This window comes from Durio zibethinus, chromosome 27 (assembly GCF_047325235.1).
Source record: "Durio zibethinus cultivar Kanyao isolate XHJ-2024 chromosome 27, ASM4732523v1, whole genome shotgun sequence".
Lineage (NCBI taxonomy): Eukaryota > Viridiplantae > Streptophyta > Magnoliopsida > Malvales > Malvaceae > Durio > Durio zibethinus.
Genome location: NC_143188.1, coordinates 16,755,883 through 16,775,244, shown reverse-complemented (window position 1 = coordinate 16,775,244; position 19,362 = coordinate 16,755,883). Strand labels below are relative to the sequence as shown.

The window sequence follows — 19,362 nt, the reverse complement described above, 5'->3', positions numbered from 1 at the left end:
AATAATGAAATATTTGATGTTATATAGTCCAATAGACTTAAAAGTAGAAATTTTCTGGAACTTACAAATAAAAGTGGTGGACCCATATATAATTTTTTAATGTAATTAAATAATTATAATATTGTAATAAAAAACTTATAGGTGAAATGTTCCCAAACTGATTTACTTATTTCAATTAAATTTGTTATTAAAATGTTAAAAATATTTTATGTTAATATTTTAAAATTAAAATTTAATTAAAATATATGATTTACTAATATAATAAAATTCTCAAGTTGAACTCAAGTTTTAAAAATCATATTTGGGACTGGATCCAAGTCTTTTGACCAATAGCCTAGAAAGTAGTTGGGTTTAGCAAGTACATATACATTGAGATTCGATCATAAAATCTAATTCTTCCAATCACTCCTTATTATTGAGACAAAACCTCATTTATATATAGCACGAACAAATTTTTAATTTGTGGAAAATAAAAGTCATTGTCTTATTCCAAAAATTTTTTTCTAAATTATGTCGGTAACTTTCGAGAGAGATGATTTCAGTGACTAGTTTATTCAAATTTCAATTCCAAGAACAGTAGAATTTACCACCGATGAGCGAAGACAAAGAAAGAGATTAACACTCCTTTTGGTAAGGAGGAAAAGACGAGGGAAAAAAAGTTCCAATTTTTTTGTTACTTTCCTTTTCTTTCTTTCCTACAACAGAGTCTAAACGATCAAGGACTACCTTGATTTTCTATATATATTAAGCTTGATGCAAGGCTTATCGTTATATATTTAGAAGTAGCAATTGAGAGAATTGAAAATATAGAGATCATATATAAAGAAAAAGAGATGATGGAACCCAAATGGTTGTGGTTGAGTGTGTTGTTGTTGTTGTTAGAAGGGTGCGGATGGCATGGTACTGATGCTTGTTGGGAGGATGAGAAGATTGCTCTCTTGCAACTCAAACCTTTCTTCAATCCTTACAACGATCTGAACAGCTGGGAGGATGCGATCAAGGGTTCAGATTGCTGTCAATGGGATAGGGTCGAGTGCAACACCTCCTCCTCCTCTTCCAAGCGAGTCATAGCACTCTCTCTTGATTATACAAGATGGTTCAACAACCAAAGATGGTATCTTAATGCCTCTTTGTTTCTTCCTTTCAAGGAACTGAAGCATCTTTCTTTGCCAGGGAATAACATCGCTGGTTTTGTTGAAAATGAAGGTCCCTTTTGCCTTTTCATCTTTAATGATTTCATTGTTAATTTGCAATATGAAAATTCATTCATCAGTTCTTCATTTTTTACAATTTCATATTTAATTCTATTTTTGTTTTATTGATGAAAAGCCACTAAGTCCTTATTATATATTTAAAAGAACTCTCTTGCAGGTTTTGCAAAGCTAAATTTGGAGATCCTTGACTTAAGTTTAAATTACCTCAATGATACAATTTTATTATCTTTGAGTCAACTTTCATCTCTCAAGGATTTATATCTAGCAGGAAACTTGTTCACAGGATCAACTCATGCAAACGGTTAAGTTAAAATTAATCTAATAATGATTATGAATGATAGACAGTTATTAAAATATTAATTTGTCTTCATTACAGGTTTCCAATGGCTCTCAAGACTTAGTAATTTGGAAACTCTTGATTTAAGGTACAACCATTTGAAAAATAACATATTGTTTCATATGAATGGTCTTTCATCTTTAAGGACTTTAAGTTTAAGTGAAAATCACTTGGAAGGAACCCTTCATATTCACGGTAAACTCACTTTACCTCTTATTTATGTTAAAGTCAAATTTTGTTTCAAGAAAAGCTCTTGCATATTATTTGATTTTATATATAATATAATTAATTACTCGTTGAGGTTGAATAGAATTGAATAATTTGACAAACTTGAAGAACTTGGATTTAAGCAACAACAGAATTGAAAGCTTCCGACCATCAAAGCAAGGTATAAATATATATTTCTATTCACTCAACCAAGATCTTACTTATGTGATTAGCGTATAAAATTTTTGATTGATAATAATATCTAATAAAATTATATATTTTTGTACAGGAAACGAGATACAACTAAGGTTAACCAATTTGAAGGAACTTGATTTGAGCGGTAATCGTTTCAGGAACAACATATTTTCTTTCTTTCGGGGGTTTTCAAGTCTAAAGTCTCTGTGTATGGGGTCGAACCAATTGCAAGGCTCAATAGATATTAAAGGTAAAGCTTTTACAACTTTTTTTAAAAATTTTTTAGAAGCCTTAAACTCATCCAAAATTTTTTTTGATAAGTCAAAGGGATTTATTAATTAATTAAAAGGTTACAAAGCCAGCATAAAGCTAATTCATCAAAGCAAATAGATCTATGCGTTCAAACCAAACTGACAAAACACCACCCAAACTATATTACTGAAGACAAGACGGCTAAAAGTTACACCACCTCACCCACAAGCCAATTACCCCCCGACCAAAGCGAGCCATGTGTGTTTTCAATTTCTTGTATTGTTGGCACAGAATCACTCTCCACTATCACCTGCTCTGTACCTTGTTCAAAAGCTAATTGTAGTCCCCAAACGATCGCTCTTAACTCTGTATGAAGGGTCCAGTCTACCCAAGTCACTGTTAAAAACAGCACGTTACTATTCGAATCTCTAAGAACAGCACCTAGCCCAGCTTCTTTTTCTCTATCCACTGCATCCACAATGAGCTTTTACCAACTCTAGCCTTTCCCTCACGCAGGCTCTCTTTACCAATGATTTCCACATAGCACATGTTCCTTGATGGAGGCATTTTAATTACAATTATCGTATTGTAATTCTTATTGTGTTAATTATAATACCATAATTCTTAATATTATTATGTTTGATTATATAATTATATTAATATCAAGTTAACAAATATTATATTATTTTCAAAATGTGAAATGAAACCCAGTTAAGATGCTAATTGTACCTTTTGTCTCCTGGATAGTTGCAGTTGCTAATATGAAACTTGTGGTTGCAAAATAACATTTCTTGTTCATACCATCTGGTAGGAAAAATGCTATTAGCTTAAGAATCAAGCTACACCTATTGGCCAAAAGAAAAAAAATCAAGCTACACCTACGATGTCACTTATTATACTGTCAGTCATTTCAATTTTTGATTGGGATAAGAAATTAGAATCCAACTCTATGTAAGATAAAGACAACCAAACCGAGTGCTCAAGTGTGATACTTATTATTGAAGTGGGAAAATCGATACATGACTGAATTAGAAACAGTTGAGAAACCATTTTGTGGTTTTTTTTTTTTTTTTTCATTTTTGTTTTCTGAAGTTTCCTAAGTATTTGTGTTAATGGGTCAAGTCAAGCAAGTGGTAGAATTAAAATTAATCTAATAGTGATTATAAATGATATATAGTAATTAAAATATTAATCTTTTTCATTACAGTCTTTCAATGGCTTTCAAGACTCAATAATTGGGAAACTCTTGATTTAGGATACAACTCTTTAAAAAATAACATATTGTTTCATATTAATGGTCTTTCATCTTAAAGGACTTTAAGTTTGATGGAAAATCACTTGGAAGGAACAATTCATTTTCATGATAAACTTGCTTTATCTTTCTTTTATGTTCAAATCAATTGTTGTTTCAGGAAAAGGTATTGCATATCATTTGCTATTATATGTAATATTAATTACTCATTGGCATTGAATAGGATTGAATAATCTGACAAATTTGATGAACTTGGATTTAAGCTACAATAGAATTGAAAGCTTCCGACCATCAACACAAGGTATGAATATATATTTCAATTCACTCATCTAAGTTTTTAATTATGTCAAGATAAACTTGCTTTATCTTTCTTTTATGTTCAAATCAATTGTTGTTTTAGGAAAAGATATTGCATATCATTTGCTATTATATGTAATATTAATTACTCATCAGCATTGAATAGGATTGAATAATTTGACAAATTTGATGAACTTGGATTTAAGCAACAATAGAATTGAAAGCTTCCGACCATCAACACAAGGTATGAATATATAATTCAATTCACTCATCTAAGTTTTTAATTATGTCAAGATAAACTTGCTTTATCTTTTTTTTTATGTTCAAATCAATTGTTGTTTCAAGAAAAGATATTGCATATCATTTGCTATTATATGTAATATTAATTACTCATCGGCATTGAATAGGATTGAATAATTTGACAAATTTGATGAACTTGGATTTAAGCTACAATAGAATTGAAAGCTTCCGACCATCAACACAAGGTATGAATATATAATTCAATTCACTTATCTAAGTTTTTAATTATGTCAATGTATAAAATTTCCTATTGACAATAGCATATAATAGAATTATATATCTTGTATAGGAAAAGAGACACAATGGAGGCTGACCAATTTGGAGAAACTTGATTTGAGTGGTAATCTCTTCAGGAACAACACATTTTCCTTCCCTCAAGGGCTTTCAAGTCTAAAGTCCTTGTATATGAGTGAGAACCAATTGCAAGGCTCAATAGATATTAAAGGTAAAGCTATTACAGCCTTTGTTTTTTTTTTTTTTTAAATTCTTTTTAGAACGTTTAAACTCACCAGATGAGTACAATTTCATATCACATTTGAGGATTTTTCTTCTTCACTTAAAGCTTTAGATTTATTTTGCCATTTATTTCATTATAAAGTCATTAAAATACTCAATAAAAGATTATTTGAATAACCACACTAACATAATGATTATTTGAATTGAATTTGGATATAGAATTGAATATTTTGATGAATTTGAAGATGTTGGATTTAAGAGACAACAGAATTGAAAGCCTTCAATCCTTCCAAGGTATGCACTTATATTTGCCCAATTAGCTAAGTTTTTACATGTAATTAAATAATATGTAAATTTCTTTTGTGATGAATCTTTTGTAGATAGTGGAAGACAGCTGAACTTGACCCATTTAGAAGAACTTGATTTGAGCAATAATCTCATTAATGACAACGTATTTGAATCCCTCAACGGGCTTAAAAATTTAAAGTCTTTGTATGTAAGCTCCAATCAGTTAAAAGGATCAATAGATATGAAAGGTAAAAGTACTTTTTCTACAACAATTTTGAATTTGTTAATAGAACCCTAATTCATGTTTTAAGACAATATAATGAATAAGTTCATCTGTTTCTTTTCTTTAATGATAAAATTATGTAAATTATCTATAGATATTGGGAGACAAGAGAAGCTGATCAATTTAAAAGAACTTGATTTAAGTTATAATCTCATTAATTATTACTTTTCAGCCAAATTTTCAACTTTGTTAGAAATATTTAAAAAAACACACTTCATGTTTTCAGATGATTTAACAAGTTGATCTATTACTTTTCTTTTCCCAGACTTAGGTGCTTTTACCAACTTAAAGGAACTGGATATGAGCTATAATGATTTGAATGAATATGTGGCCTGTAAAGGTATGGATATAAATAAATTTTCTATTTTTATTTGTGAGGTTTATAATGATGTAGATGTTTTAATGATCAACAAATTTAGCATATTAAATTTTAATGCTCAATTTTTTAAAGGAAGAAATTAATTATTTATTATATGCTTTTTACTACAATATTACAATTCTCTAATTATAATAAAGAATTACATAAAAATTCACCATTTATAAGTGTGACATCCACATACAATTTGTTAAATCTCACGCAATTTTGAATTGTGATTACTTAATTGTATTACAATAATTATAGGTGAAATACTCTCATTAAACCCAATTTTTTAAAGGAAGAAATACATTATAATTTGATTACTAATTAGAAATGATATATATTTGCATTAGATAGTTGCATTCTTTAAAAGGTGTTGCAGCTGCATAGCAAATATTTCCTTTTTTATTTGAATTAGCTTGTTGTGTTTTAGAGTTGGACTTGTTTGCTTTTTGCCATTCTGTTTTAGACTACTGCTCATTCTTATTCCCTTTAAAAAAATTTTGCCTTTTCATGTTACAGTTTTGTTTGATTTTCATCTTCTTGATTGTTTTGTATATTAAAATTTATATTAAAAATTGTTACCGTTTCATCTTCTCGATTGTTTTGTATATTAAAATTTATATTAAAAATTGTTACCGTTTCAATCTTGGATATATAATCTTATCTACAAAAATAAAAATTTACACTTGTTTATTTTTTCATTTACAGAATATAAGAGTTTGAAAAAGTTAAAAGTTCTTTTTCTAAATGGGGTTTTCACCAATGGAAGCATTCCATTACTACTAAAATTAGTAGAGGCATTCCCATCGGTTAAGACCTTCGATCTACAAGGGAATTACTTAAACAAGACTATGGCTACTCAAGATCAAGGTAAGTCATTAATTTATTTCAAAAGGACTAAAAATTAGTAGTTGTTTGTTGATTAACATCTAATAATACCTCCTATGCTATGATTACTCAGAATTGCATGCGTTGAACAACGTGAAGGAAATATTTCTAGACTATTCCTATCTGGACAACAACATTTTGCAAAGCGTTGGATTATTCACTTCTCTTAAAACTTTGTCTTTATGTAGCTGTGGACTTGTAGGTTCCCTACCTAATCAAGGTAAATTAAAGACTCCATAATTTCTCCAATATAATTTATAGAATACATTTCCTCCCAATAATCCTTTATTCTATTTCTTTTATCTAATATCTCCCATATATTTTGATTTAGAAATCAAAATTTAATTAGAATTTCTTCCACGGTTTTATAAAATTTTCAGGTTGGTGTGATTTGAGGAACCTTGAAGAGTTGGATATCAGTGAGAATGCACTTAAGGGGATACTTCCTTATTGTTTGGGTAACTTGACATCTCTTCATGAGTTATATATCTCTGACAATCAATTTAAGGGAAATTTGACTCCTTTAGCAAATCTTTCATCACTTAGACTCGTTTCCCTTTCAAGAAATCGTTTTCAAATTTCAATGCCATTCTTGTCACTTGCAAACCTTCCAAATCTCAAGGTTCTTTTGGGTGATGAAAATAATATGGTAATGGAACCTAATTCCTTTCATACTTCAATTCCGAAGTTCCAACTAAATTCCATCAGCTTGTCAAAGTGTACAACAGATAAAGGACTTAGCCTACAACCTCCTAAGTTCCTTCATTACCAATATGAATTAAGATATGTTGATCTTTCCTATAACAATTTCAGTGGAACAGTCCCATTATGGTTGTTAGAAAACAACACAAAATTAGAAAAACTCTTCTTGTTGGGTAATTCTTTCACTGGTCCTCTCTTGTTACCACATCTTTTTCATCTTAATGTGTCTTTGATTGACATATCTGATAATAAATTACAAGGTCAAATTTCGGCAAATATATGTTCAACTTTTCCAAATTTGGAATTGTTATTCTTATCTAAGAATGCCTTTGAAGGTAATATCCCTCCTTGTTTAAGTGGCATGAACACTTTATCAATTTTAGACCTATCGGACAATCATTTGTCTGGAAGAGTACCAGAAGAGTTGATCATGAGAAGCTCATTACATATTCTTAGGCTATCAAATAACAACCTAAGTGGAAAGATTGTTCCTATGATGTTCAACACAAGCAAGTTGTCAATTTTGTATTTGGATGGCAATAATTTTGCTGGAGAGATTCCTGATATTGATGTCTCTGCTACTGATTTTTCACATTCATCACTAGAGGATATTGATCTCAGTAATAACAGTTTTAATGGAAAGCTCCCAAGATGGATAGGGAATTTATCGTATTTGAAGAGATTGGCTTTGTCCAACAATCATTTCGAAGGTTCTATTCCAATGGAATTGTGCAACTTGTATGAGCTTGAACTTTTAGAGCTTTCTCAAAACAATTTATCTGGCTCTATTCCTTATTGTTTCAATCCACCATATTTGAGACATGTCCACGTGAGGAGAAACAAACTAAGTGGTCCATTGACATTTGCTTTTAATAGCTCTTCATTAGTGACATTAGATCTTACAGGGAATAATTTGACTGGTAATATTCCAAAATGGATTGGCACATTTTCTGCTTTAAGCGTCCTTCTTTTGAAAGATAATCATCTAGACGGTGAAATTCCAGTTCAATTATGCAAGTTGTATTCATTGAGCATCATAGATATTTCTGGAAATATGTTTTCTGGTCCTATACCTTCTTGTTTGGGTAATTTAACTCTGGCAATGAATGAGAAAAAGTCTTCTATAGAAGCTCAAACAATATACATTCTGATGGATGTATCACATGGTCATCCTAGTAGCTACAAGGAAGAATGGATAGAGTTTACAACAAAGAGTGTGTCCTATTCATACGGTGGTGACATTCTTGAGTACATGTCTGGGATTGATTTATCTTGTAACAGGTTAACTGGGCAAATCCCACTAGAACTGGGAAACTTGAGTGAAATCCGTTCGTTAAACTTATCACACAATAATTTGGTCGGAGTTATACCTTCATCATTTTCACAACTTAAGCGAATCGAGAGTTTGGACCTTTCTTACAACAACTTGAGTGGTAGAATCCCTATACAGTTGGTTGAGTTGTATTCTTTGGAGGTTTTGAGTGTGGCACACAACAACTTGTCAGGTAGTACTCCAGAACCAGAAGCTCAATTTGGGACCTTTGATGAAAGTAGTTACGAGGGAAATCCTCTTCTCTGTGGGCCTCCATTGCAAAATAGCTGCTTTAAAACTGAGTCACCACCAACAGTACCATCTATAACAGATGATGAAGGAGAAGGTAGTTTCATGGAAACATATGTTTTTTGTGTGACCTTTCTGGTTTCATATGTAATTGTTTTATTGGGAATTTTTGTTGTTCTATACATAAATCCATATTGGCGACAAGCATGGTTTTCTTTCATTGAGAGTTGTATCACTACCTGTCGTTACTCAATTGTGGGCAATTTTCTTGAGTTATACATCTTCAAAAGATGTGCTTAAGTGTCATGGGAGCTCTTATGATTTGCCTTTTGTTTGAATGTGGTGAAGATTTGGATGAAGTTGATTTTTGTTATCAAAAGAAGTTTGGTGATTTGATCTTTTAAATGAGGGATTTCTTTTAGCAGACTATTCTTCTAAAATGGTTGTAGGACGAGCTGTGGATTTGGTTACTCATATTGCTTAGAAATAGCAATTTGATGATTTTGCACTTTCAACAGAGCTTTTTATCAGTCAGAACTCTGTTTTTGGTATTTGCTTTGTTTTGAAGAAAGCTTGTAGCTTTGTGTCTTGTTGATTTTATGTTTGTATACAAATTATTCAATTCTCTATTCTCCATCTTCTCCAAGTTATTGTTAATATCTTTTCCAAGTTATTATTCAAATTAGCAATTTTTTCCTTATTACTTTTGAGTTAGTTTTGAGTTTCTAGTGAATGATTTTTGGCATAGATTTTAGTAAAGGCAAAGATTGCTGGCTGTGGCCTACCAAGAAAATTTCTAAAGTTTTATTAGTCGGATTCATATGTTTTAATCAAACTTTATGTCAATCCTACGAAGCTGTTTCAATTTATTTTCTTTGATGCTTAAAAAGTTGGATTTTAAACAAAAACAATACTAGTAGTATTAGTAAGAATTTGAATTTTAAATGAAATACATCACAATAATTCAATAAATAAAAATATATCAGAATTTTAAAAAGAGTTTCCATCATATTGAAGTAATATGAAATAGTCAAGAATGTGCTTTTTCTTTTTCTTTTTAATTTTATTTATCAATTTCTCATTTCTTGCCCTTTTATAGAGGTTTTATTTTTATTTAAAATTACTTAATATTTGTTGTTTTTTGGAAATTAGTATTAGTTTATAAAATGAGCCAAATAAGCATTGATAGTTGAAAGTATCATTTTGATCGCAAAATGCAATTATTTTCTTTTATAGGGTTACAAAATATTTCAAAATAAAAAAACTTAAATTTATATATCTCATACACATGGAAATCCACTCAAATAAATAAATTAAATGTATAATCTTCCAAAACAGTAATAAATATAAGATGTTAGCCAATGAGACTATGGCTTACTATAGTTTGTTAATGAATTATTCTATGATTGTAACTTGATTATGATGTAATAATTGATTATTCAATTAATTATATGAATATAATACTTGATTATTATTATAAGAATTAAAAAAAAAAACTAAAATTTCTGAATCCATGCTTTGCATGGTTAGTTTTTATTTATAGTACTACTTTTTCTTTTTTAGCTTAAAAGCTGTTAAATGTAAAACTTTTACCATTAAATTTAGTGAAAATACATAAATTTATTTATTTATTTATTGACAAAGAATATAATTTAAACCTATTTTATTTTATTCTTTTATGATAATTAAAAATATTTTCAAATTTTCACTTGGATTTATTTATAGATAATTTTAAATAAATATTCTTTCACATTGATTTGATCATTTTGAAGTGTTTATTTACAAAAGTCTTATTTAATTTTTAATGAAAATAATTTAGTAGCAGAAGAGGAGGATTAAAATGTTTTATGTGATTTGAATTTAAAAAATTTTTAATATAATATTTGAATTATAATTTTATTAATTAATATGAATTATTGTTTATCAATCACTTATCATTATTTAAAACATACAAGATTAAAAGTAAATATAAAATAAATTAATAAATTTATAATTTAAATTATTAAAATTTTTAAATTCAAATACTTAGTTTTTAATATTTAACTTAAAAATCTATTCATATATTGAAAATAAATCCCTAAAAAATGATCGTACTACCCCTCTCTTGGTTTGAGAAGAATTTAACATGTGACTAAATTAACTATTTTACCCTCATACCATAATTATAAAAATATTTCTCTTAAGTTGACTATTATCTATTCATACTATAATTAAGAAAATACTCATTCTCTTATAATTATTTACTATAATACCCTCATACTATAATTACAAAAATACTCATTTTTATTATTAAATTACAAAAAGAACCCTTCTTTTATTATTGACCCAAATTACTATAATACCTTCCTAACATAATTATAGAAATACCTTTCTCATAATTGATCAAAATTACTATAATACTCTTCTTACCATAATTATGAAAATGCTTTTATGAATGCTTAAAAAGAAGTTGACATGTGATACTTTATTTCAAAATTAATAACATAAATTAAAACAATCCTTTTATAGTTACTATAATAACGCTTTGTTTATTTGAGGTGATATTGATGTGTGTCCAAATTAACTATAATGTCTTTTTACCATAATGACAAAATACCTATCATCTTAAAATTAATTAAAATTATTATAAAACCTTCTTACAATAATTAAAAATACCCTTCGTGGTATAATTGACTAAATTTTCTAAAATATCCTTCCTACAAAAATTACAAATATACCCCTACCATAATTGGCAAAAAATTACTATAATGCATCTCATATGGAAATGCTTTTATAAGTACTTCATACGAAGTTGATATGTTGCATTTTGTTTTAAAATTATTATAAAATCTCTATTAAATTATATATTAATTTTTAACATAATATAAAATTAATCATATATTAAATTATTAAAATATCATTACAATTGGTTTATAAAAATTTGACATGTGATATTTTATTTAAAAATTACTATAATAACACTATTAAATTACATATGAACTTTTAACATCATATAAAATTAACTACATACTAAATTATTAAAATACCCTTGCCGTTGTAAACCTAAAAATTTGACATGTGAAATTTTGTTTGAAATTCACTATAATGGCCATATTAAATTACTTATTAAATGTTAAATAACATATATTAAAATAATTCCCATTTAAATTACTATAACACTATTTTGTATATTTGATATGATTTTAACATCTGTCCAAATTTACTATAATGCCTTTCAATTGTAATTAGGAAAATATGACTCTTCTCATAATTAGCCAAAAATATTATAATACCTTCTGTCATAACTATAGAAATATCTTTCTTATTATAATTGACCAAAATTACTATAATTAAAAAAAAAACTCTCTTACTATATTTGGTCAAAATTATTATAATACTCCTCATACCATACTTACGAAAATATTTTTTTACAAAATTATTATAATGCTCTTTATATCATAATTATGTAAATATCTTTATGAGTACTTTATGATAAGTTGTATATGATATTTTGTTTTAAAATTTTTATAATGTTCATATTAAATTACGTATTAAATTTAATATATTATAAAATTAACTACATTAAATTATTAATATACTCTTATCATTACTTTATAAAATTTGATGTGTATCATTTTATTAAAAATAATTAAAATTAAGTGATCAAATAAACTAGATAATTATAATTTTTATTAAAATAAAAAATTAAATAATTTTATATTTAAAAATAAAAAAAATATTTAATCCTCAATGTGGTGGCGATCGCACACTAGTCTCACATTAAAAACGCCCGCAACACTAAAATGCAGAACTTCTCCCCTCCGCCTTCAACCTTTTGTCACGGCTCAGTCACGCGCACCAAACAAAAGCGTACCTCAACTAAAATTTTACCCCTAAAAAAATAAATCTCTTCTCTTTCACTCGTCTCCTCAACCGTCTCGATATTCTATTTTTTTTCTTCTACACTTTGAAAAAAAAAAAAAAGACCTTTTCTTCACTTATTTTTCCAATATCTCTCTCTATCTCTCTGGCTGCCTTAGCCACCTTCCGTCGCCGGAACCCCACAAGGTGAGTCGTCGCCGCCGGCGATATCTGTGGCACTAAACTTCCGAATCTCTCTCTTTCTCCCTCTACGGTTTGTTTTGTCTTTTTTTATTGGATTCTGGTATTATCTTTGAATTTGGATTTGATAACGCAAAAAGGAATAACAACGACGGCGTCGAGGATTTGTTAGGGTTTTAATTTTGATGGCTGGGACTCGAAAAAGAAGAGGGAACAAGGCAAAAGTTAAGAATTTAAGTTTAGGGGCTCTTGGCTAAGTCAAGGGTTTCCCTGCTTGGCCTGCCAAGGTGTCTTCCGTTTTATTTTATTATTATTGTTACCTTCTTTTATCCTGAATTATGGGTATTTTATATTTTGATGATTATATTTTTAATTTCTTATATGCTTATTTTGATGATTTTTTTTTTTAAGTTTTGCATGATGTTGGTAAGTTTATTTTATGCTTACATCGTCTTACTTTGTATTTTATTTGTTGGTTTTATACTCAATTTGTTTCCTTTAGTAAATTTTGTTTTATTTTGTGAAAGGCCTATTTTTGGAGTTCAAGGTTCTGCCATGCTTATGTTAGCCGATTGTGTTTTTAGTGTTTCAGGTTTTGTACTTTTGCCTGTTTATCAATTGGATTACTTAATGCAACCATTTAAGTTCTTTATTTTGGGACTGAAAAAGAAAGGACAAATATGTGTATTTTTTTGTTGCATGCTAGATGATTTGATCCTAGAAAGTGTCATCAGAAATTTAGCGAGGGATTTTCAATTTATTTTTTTGCTTTTATTATTTTGTTAATTAGAACTCAGTTGGTTTGTTGTAATTTTGGTTTCCGGTTGGTTTTTGAGGTAGATTCTATTGTTATGAATTTCAGATTAGCCGGCCTGAAGATTGGGAGCAAGAACCTGAACCTAGAAAATATTTTGTCCAATTCTTTGGAACACAAGAAATGTAAGTATTTTTACGTTCAATTTGTATACGTTTGGTGAATGAGAGAGATGGCAACATGATGAATAAAGATAAGTGATGTGTCTGTTTTTTAGTCCCGTGAACAAACAGTTCAATTATACCAGCATGTGATCAACACTCACACTCAACAGTGTATTAATCAAACAATTATATATTTTTTAAGCAAAGATGACAAAAGTTGACTGGTCTTGAAAAATACATTTGATTAATGTACAAATAGTTTATATTTAATATATATTGTAAGTGTATAAATGTAATACAATATACACAATGACACTTTATAAATTAATTTTAAATTTTTAAAAAATAAATGCACTTAATCTTAAATATATATTTAAAATTAATATTTTTAATGATATGTTATCACGTGATTCATTGATAGTGTATAACATCATATATCAACAAAGCATCAAATATAAAACCCCTGCTAAAATAAAAAAATTTAGAAATTTGTTATTGATTCAGTTTATTTGAGATTAACATTAATTTTACAATTGTCATTGCCACAATAAAAAAGGCATTTTTAGTAATAAACATTTTAAAAATTCATTTTGATAACCTAATAGGAGATTAATGGTTGAATGACAGATTAATTATATACATTGAAAAAGATGTGTTTAAAATATTGATAACAAAATTATTGTTTAACATTTTCCAAATATGAAATAATAATTGCAAAATTTTAACAATTATGACTGAATACAAAACTTTTAGTTTTTTATTATTATTGTTATTTTTATTATTTAATATATTTAAACTAAGCTCCTAAGGTTCTTATAGGTTGATATAGTTTAGAAAGTTGTGCTTATATAACTCAAATTACGTTAATTTAAGAATAGCAAATGTAATCTCATTCTTATTGTATAAATATTTCTGATTGCCTTGTATCTCAGCCATTATAGCAACATCCAAAAGTAGTGCTAATAATGAACCCAGCATTGACATGCAAATTGATAGACAAAAGCAAAATTGGAGTGTTTAATCATGAATTTTTAAATTTTAGGTATCAAATTGAATTTTGTTTACAATTCGAGTATCACATGTCTAAAATTTTGGGCCAAAAATCAACATGTATAATCGATCCTAGTTTTAACCAACTTCTTGAATGTGTAGGATCAAAAGCCCAAATCTTGGTCCCATCCTGGAGTTAGTCATATATAAGTTTTAACTATTGTACAGACAATACAAGCTCAAAACCCAAACAAAGGCCCATCTAGTAAATACCATAACTCTTTTTGTTTCTCTTTTCTGCGTTCTCAATATATATATATATATATATATTTATATAGATTTTATGGTTGATGCACTTATATAATGTTTTTAAATCACATATAGCCACACTGAACAGATTTTTAAAAATTAAAAATTTTAAAACATAACTAATAAAAATTTACATAATTCATTTTAAATTATTTTTCAAATTTAAAATTTGTTCATTTAAGTATAGATATTTTGTTTATCAAATATAAACTCTTAAATAATTCTCATTAGACAAACAAGAGAAAGAAAAAAAAAAGAAAGAAAGAAAGAAACTTTTAATTGGATCAATCTGAGATCTGCTAAATTTTTCTTAAGCTTTCCCGGTTGATCCTCACACTGAAAAAAAAAAAAAAAACCATCAAGTTGCATTTTTATTTTTAATTTTATCAATTTGATAAATTTTGAGGAGAGAAAAGAGCAAATAAATATATTTAGTTTAGCCGGTGACATGACCCATTTGTTTAGTGTTCTTGTTTACCTTCTCAAGATCCACACCATCAAATCTTGTTCTGGTTTGTCCATTTTTCAAGCATTTACTTTGTTTTCTTCTGGGTTCATTTCATTTAATTTAATTCTGTTTTTTTTTTCAATAATTTACTTCTCAAGATAAAAAGATAAAATGTTAGGTTATACTGAATGTGGGATTTTGTTAATTTATGTATTTTTCTGAACTTTTTTTTTGTAATTTAAATATATATATGTATTTATATGGAGAGGATCAATTTATATAGTATAATTTTTTATATATTTTTTAACATTTGATTTTAATAAATTGAAAGGATTAGAAAGAAAAAAAAAATGGTTTAGTGACAATTTTAGTTGTTGGGTTTAGAGACAATGTTGAGATCAAGGGATTCGTACAAAGGTGGATTTGGAGGGGTTCATGTTTTGTTTACGTGGAGCTCCCGAAATGGTTTTTTTTTTTTTTTTCGGTTGCTAGTTTTCCTTTTATTTGTAGCAATAAATCTATAAGAAATTGAAATTTGCAAAACGAGGATCCTTCCGAAGGGACGGAAGATTTTATTGAAATCAAAAGGGGCTATGTATTTCTGTAGGATTATATTGTAGTTTAGCGGTTTTTATGTATTTCTGACTTATGATTCTGAGACAAAATTTATAAACTATGTATAAGAAAAGGGGCTAATGATAGGATAAAATTATGACTAAGAGATGATAAGATGATAAGATGATATTATAAATAAAATAAAATTAAGTAATATAATTTTATTTTATATTTGATGTGTGTAAAGATTATGATATGATAATTTTATTTGAATAGAGATAACTTACATTAGAGTAACTTTTATAATTTTTTAGACCCTTAGATTAAAGTTAAATCCATGATTTATTTGAATCAAAATAATATTTTTAAATTTAATAATTTTAATCCAAGTGTCCAAAAAAATGTAAAATTTACACTAGTGTAAGTAAATCCATTCTCTTTTTATTTATTAGTCAAAATTATTTTTTCTTAAAATTTATATAATTTAAATTATTGATATAATTTTAAGAGTATAATAATAAGATATATAAATTTAATCTTATAGATTGAAAATCATCCTCTTCATTTTAAAAAGATTGAATTATTTTATGTCAAGGAAATAATCAGTGACAAATCTTGATATTTGATTTTGAAAGACTAATTAAAATTATACACTTTTTTCATTTGAGGTATTTCATTATATTTATTTATAATATAAAAGATATATGCAAGCATAATAAGCTCATATAATTATAAGTTTTATCAATTTGTAAATAAAAGTTTAAAGAAATGAAATATATCAAATAAATAATTTAAAACTATATATATATAAATAAATCAATTGTTAAAGTTAATAAATATATTTTTAATCAAAAAAAGTGAAATTAAAACTTTTTTACAATGGAAGTCAAAACCTATAGAATAGGAAAGAGAAATTGCAAGTGTTAATTTTATAGGAATTCATCTTTTAAGGAAAGTGAGTGAATTATTTAGGCTAAACTTCAATTTCAATGAAATTGAAAATTTGAGATTATATATTACCAAATTATTCCAATCTTTTATAAAGTAGTCTTAATCTAACTTTTGTGATAAAAAAAAAAGTGCAAGACAATAAGTGAGTGTCAAAACTTTGTACAAGAAAATTTTTCATAAATGACTAAGAGAAGTCAATTTATAGAGCACTAAAACAAAACTTAAGAAAGAACTATCCCAAGTTCGTGATAAAATACAAAAGTTTTAAAATTATCCACGCTTATATTAATGACAAGAATTTTAAGAATAAATATACATATATGTTTTATGAAACAAATCATATCATCAATTTTAATTTATTAAGAAAAATTGAAGACTGAAATGAGTTACCGTCGGTACTAGATAAAAACAAAAATAAAGAGGTTTGATGGTGTTGAAGTCATGGAGTCTTATTAAAAAAGTTTTTTTTTTAAAAAATCAATTTGTGTTTTCTTTTAGTCTACATGTTTATGATTTATATTTGTGATAAATTTATTAATTTTAAAGATTTGTGAATAATGATTTGTGACTACAATAAATAGATAAATATAGTGTGATTTTAACTCTTCTTAAATGGCAATACATAAATTTAGATTATAGAAATAAGTAAATAAAATTAACTAGTAATGTTGGAAACCAATTTAAATTCATGCTATTAGGCGGTCTTCAAATTTGGGAGGAAGGTCCTTGCCCTAACTATTGTCTGCTATTGAGGATAATTAATCTTCTTTGTAATTTTATCTTTTTTTTTTCGGTACCAACCAAATATAATATATGATAACTATCATTTTATCTTATTTATTATCCAATACAGTAAACATAGATTGTAACTTAGGTTGTGCTGGTTTTTCATCAACCTACGAGGAGTTGATTTGGGGTGACAGTGCCACCTAACTTTAGAGTTGCTTGATCTAGCTGATTATTTCTGTTTTAAAAGGTTACTTTGAGGGTGCAATGACTGGTAGATGCATGGGTGGTTAAAGCCATTTTACTTATTGGAAGCTGGGGCAGTCATTGTGAGAAGTCAGAGATGCTTCAATAGAGGATGCAGTGAACAAAAGCTTTCTAAGATCGAGAGACCATATGCGTACATGATCGAGGTTCTATCACATTATGGTGGAGTATTTGGAGCTTTTTCTTCATAACTTACATATGAGTACATATGTTAAAATCCACCGGACATATGAGTACATATGGACTATAGCATCTTGGTCATATTACTGTTATAAAAGAAAAAATAGAACGTAATGAAACTAAAATTACTAGGAACCTAGATCCTTGCTTTTATTCATAGGCATGCTACATCATTTGATTTATCACATTATATAAGGGACTATTCATGTGATTTCTATATCTTCTTCAAAGTAAACTATTGATTTTTTTATTGAATACATTTTCTTTGTGTTTTTCAAAAGTTAATTAACAAACTCAAGTTAAAATCTACCGTGTACCTCTGTAAATTTTAGGATGAATGTTAATGTAATTATTATAATTTAAAATTACGATGCAATTATTAAGTAATCAGTTTCATTCTATTTAAATTAGTGAAAAAAATCTTGTAAATAGATACTGTTATACAAACTTTTTACATTAGAATACAAAAAATTCTTTTCTTATAACAAGTGCAATTAATCATGGTAGATATGGTTTGATCTTTGGTGCACCAAAACTTTAAAAAGATTTTGATTGGTCCCTATGTTAATGATTCGACTAAGAATTTGGCAGGAAGCCACAACGATGGAATACAACTTTTAATTTATTGGTGCAATTGTGGAATGTTATGGAATTCGACATGATTCGATGGACTAAAATTATTTATCCAAAATCCATTCATTCATCGTGATAAAGACGATTATTCTCTAAAGTGCTCATTTGGAGAAAGGTATTAGTCAAATATTTACCATTGAAACAAAGACCTTTTATGGCTATCATTTTTTAAATTTTTATTAAAACAGATTCTCTATTTTTTAAGTAAAAGATAAAAGCATTAATCAATAAATCCAATGTTCGAATGCTTCTTATTATAATTAATCAAGCTATCATAAAATCAAAATATTATATAATTAATATGAATGAACAAAATTAAGATGCTTACTAGTAAAATTCAAAAAATGAAAGGTTTTTTCTGAATTGACAGTAACTCAAGGACACATCTATTTGCATTCACGGTTGCAAATAAGAAGAGCAACTTGTTTTATTCCATTCCATGGCTTAAAACAAAAGAATGTATAAGAGAAAAGCAAGATGCATGAGCATCAATAGTCAATTCCACAATTCTAGGCCTGGCAAGTCAAGGTCTCCTCTCTCTCTCTCTGATCATTACTAAATTTCAATTCTTTATAGTTGAAGGCAACTTGAATGGACTAATCATCAAAATTAGACTATCTCCAACACCATTTAGAAAAATTTTGCATTCCAATTCTTTATAATTGGAGCCAACTTGAATGGACTAATCATGAAAATCAGTCTGTAATTCCATTTTGGAAAAAATTGCAATTCAAATCTTCATAATTGAAGG

At 27.5% G+C, this 19,362-nt stretch overlaps 1 protein-coding gene and 1 long non-coding RNA gene across 3 annotated transcripts; both read left to right on the top strand.

Annotated features, from left to right (window-relative positions):
• Positions 1 to 833: 833 nt before the first annotated feature.
• On the top strand, positions 834 to 9,348 carry LOC111279547 (cuscuta receptor 1-like). Its single transcript, XM_089756407.1, has 10 exons — positions 834 to 1,206; positions 1,372 to 1,515; positions 1,591 to 1,746; positions 3,921 to 3,998; positions 4,344 to 4,499; positions 4,730 to 4,804; positions 4,891 to 5,046; positions 5,347 to 5,421; positions 6,711 to 6,788; positions 6,858 to 9,348. Exons 1-10 carry the CDS (start codon positions 834 to 836, stop codon positions 8,891 to 8,893), a joined length of 3,327 nt encoding a protein of 1,108 aa, XP_089612533.1. The 3' UTR covers positions 8,894 to 9,348.
• A 3,010-nt stretch (positions 9,349 to 12,358) lies between these two features.
• Positions 12,359 to 19,139, top strand: LOC149511072 (uncharacterized). 2 transcript variants are annotated; one of them, XR_016334603.1, is made up of 3 exons: positions 12,359 to 12,921; positions 13,497 to 13,573; positions 17,782 to 19,139. It is a non-coding gene; the product is annotated as an uncharacterized LOC149511072 (long non-coding RNA). The 2 variants fall into 2 exon arrangements; XR_016334602.1 differs by lacking the exon at positions 17,782 to 19,139 and having other exon boundaries at positions 13,497 to 13,787.
• The last annotated feature ends 223 nt before the right edge of the window (positions 19,140 to 19,362 follow it).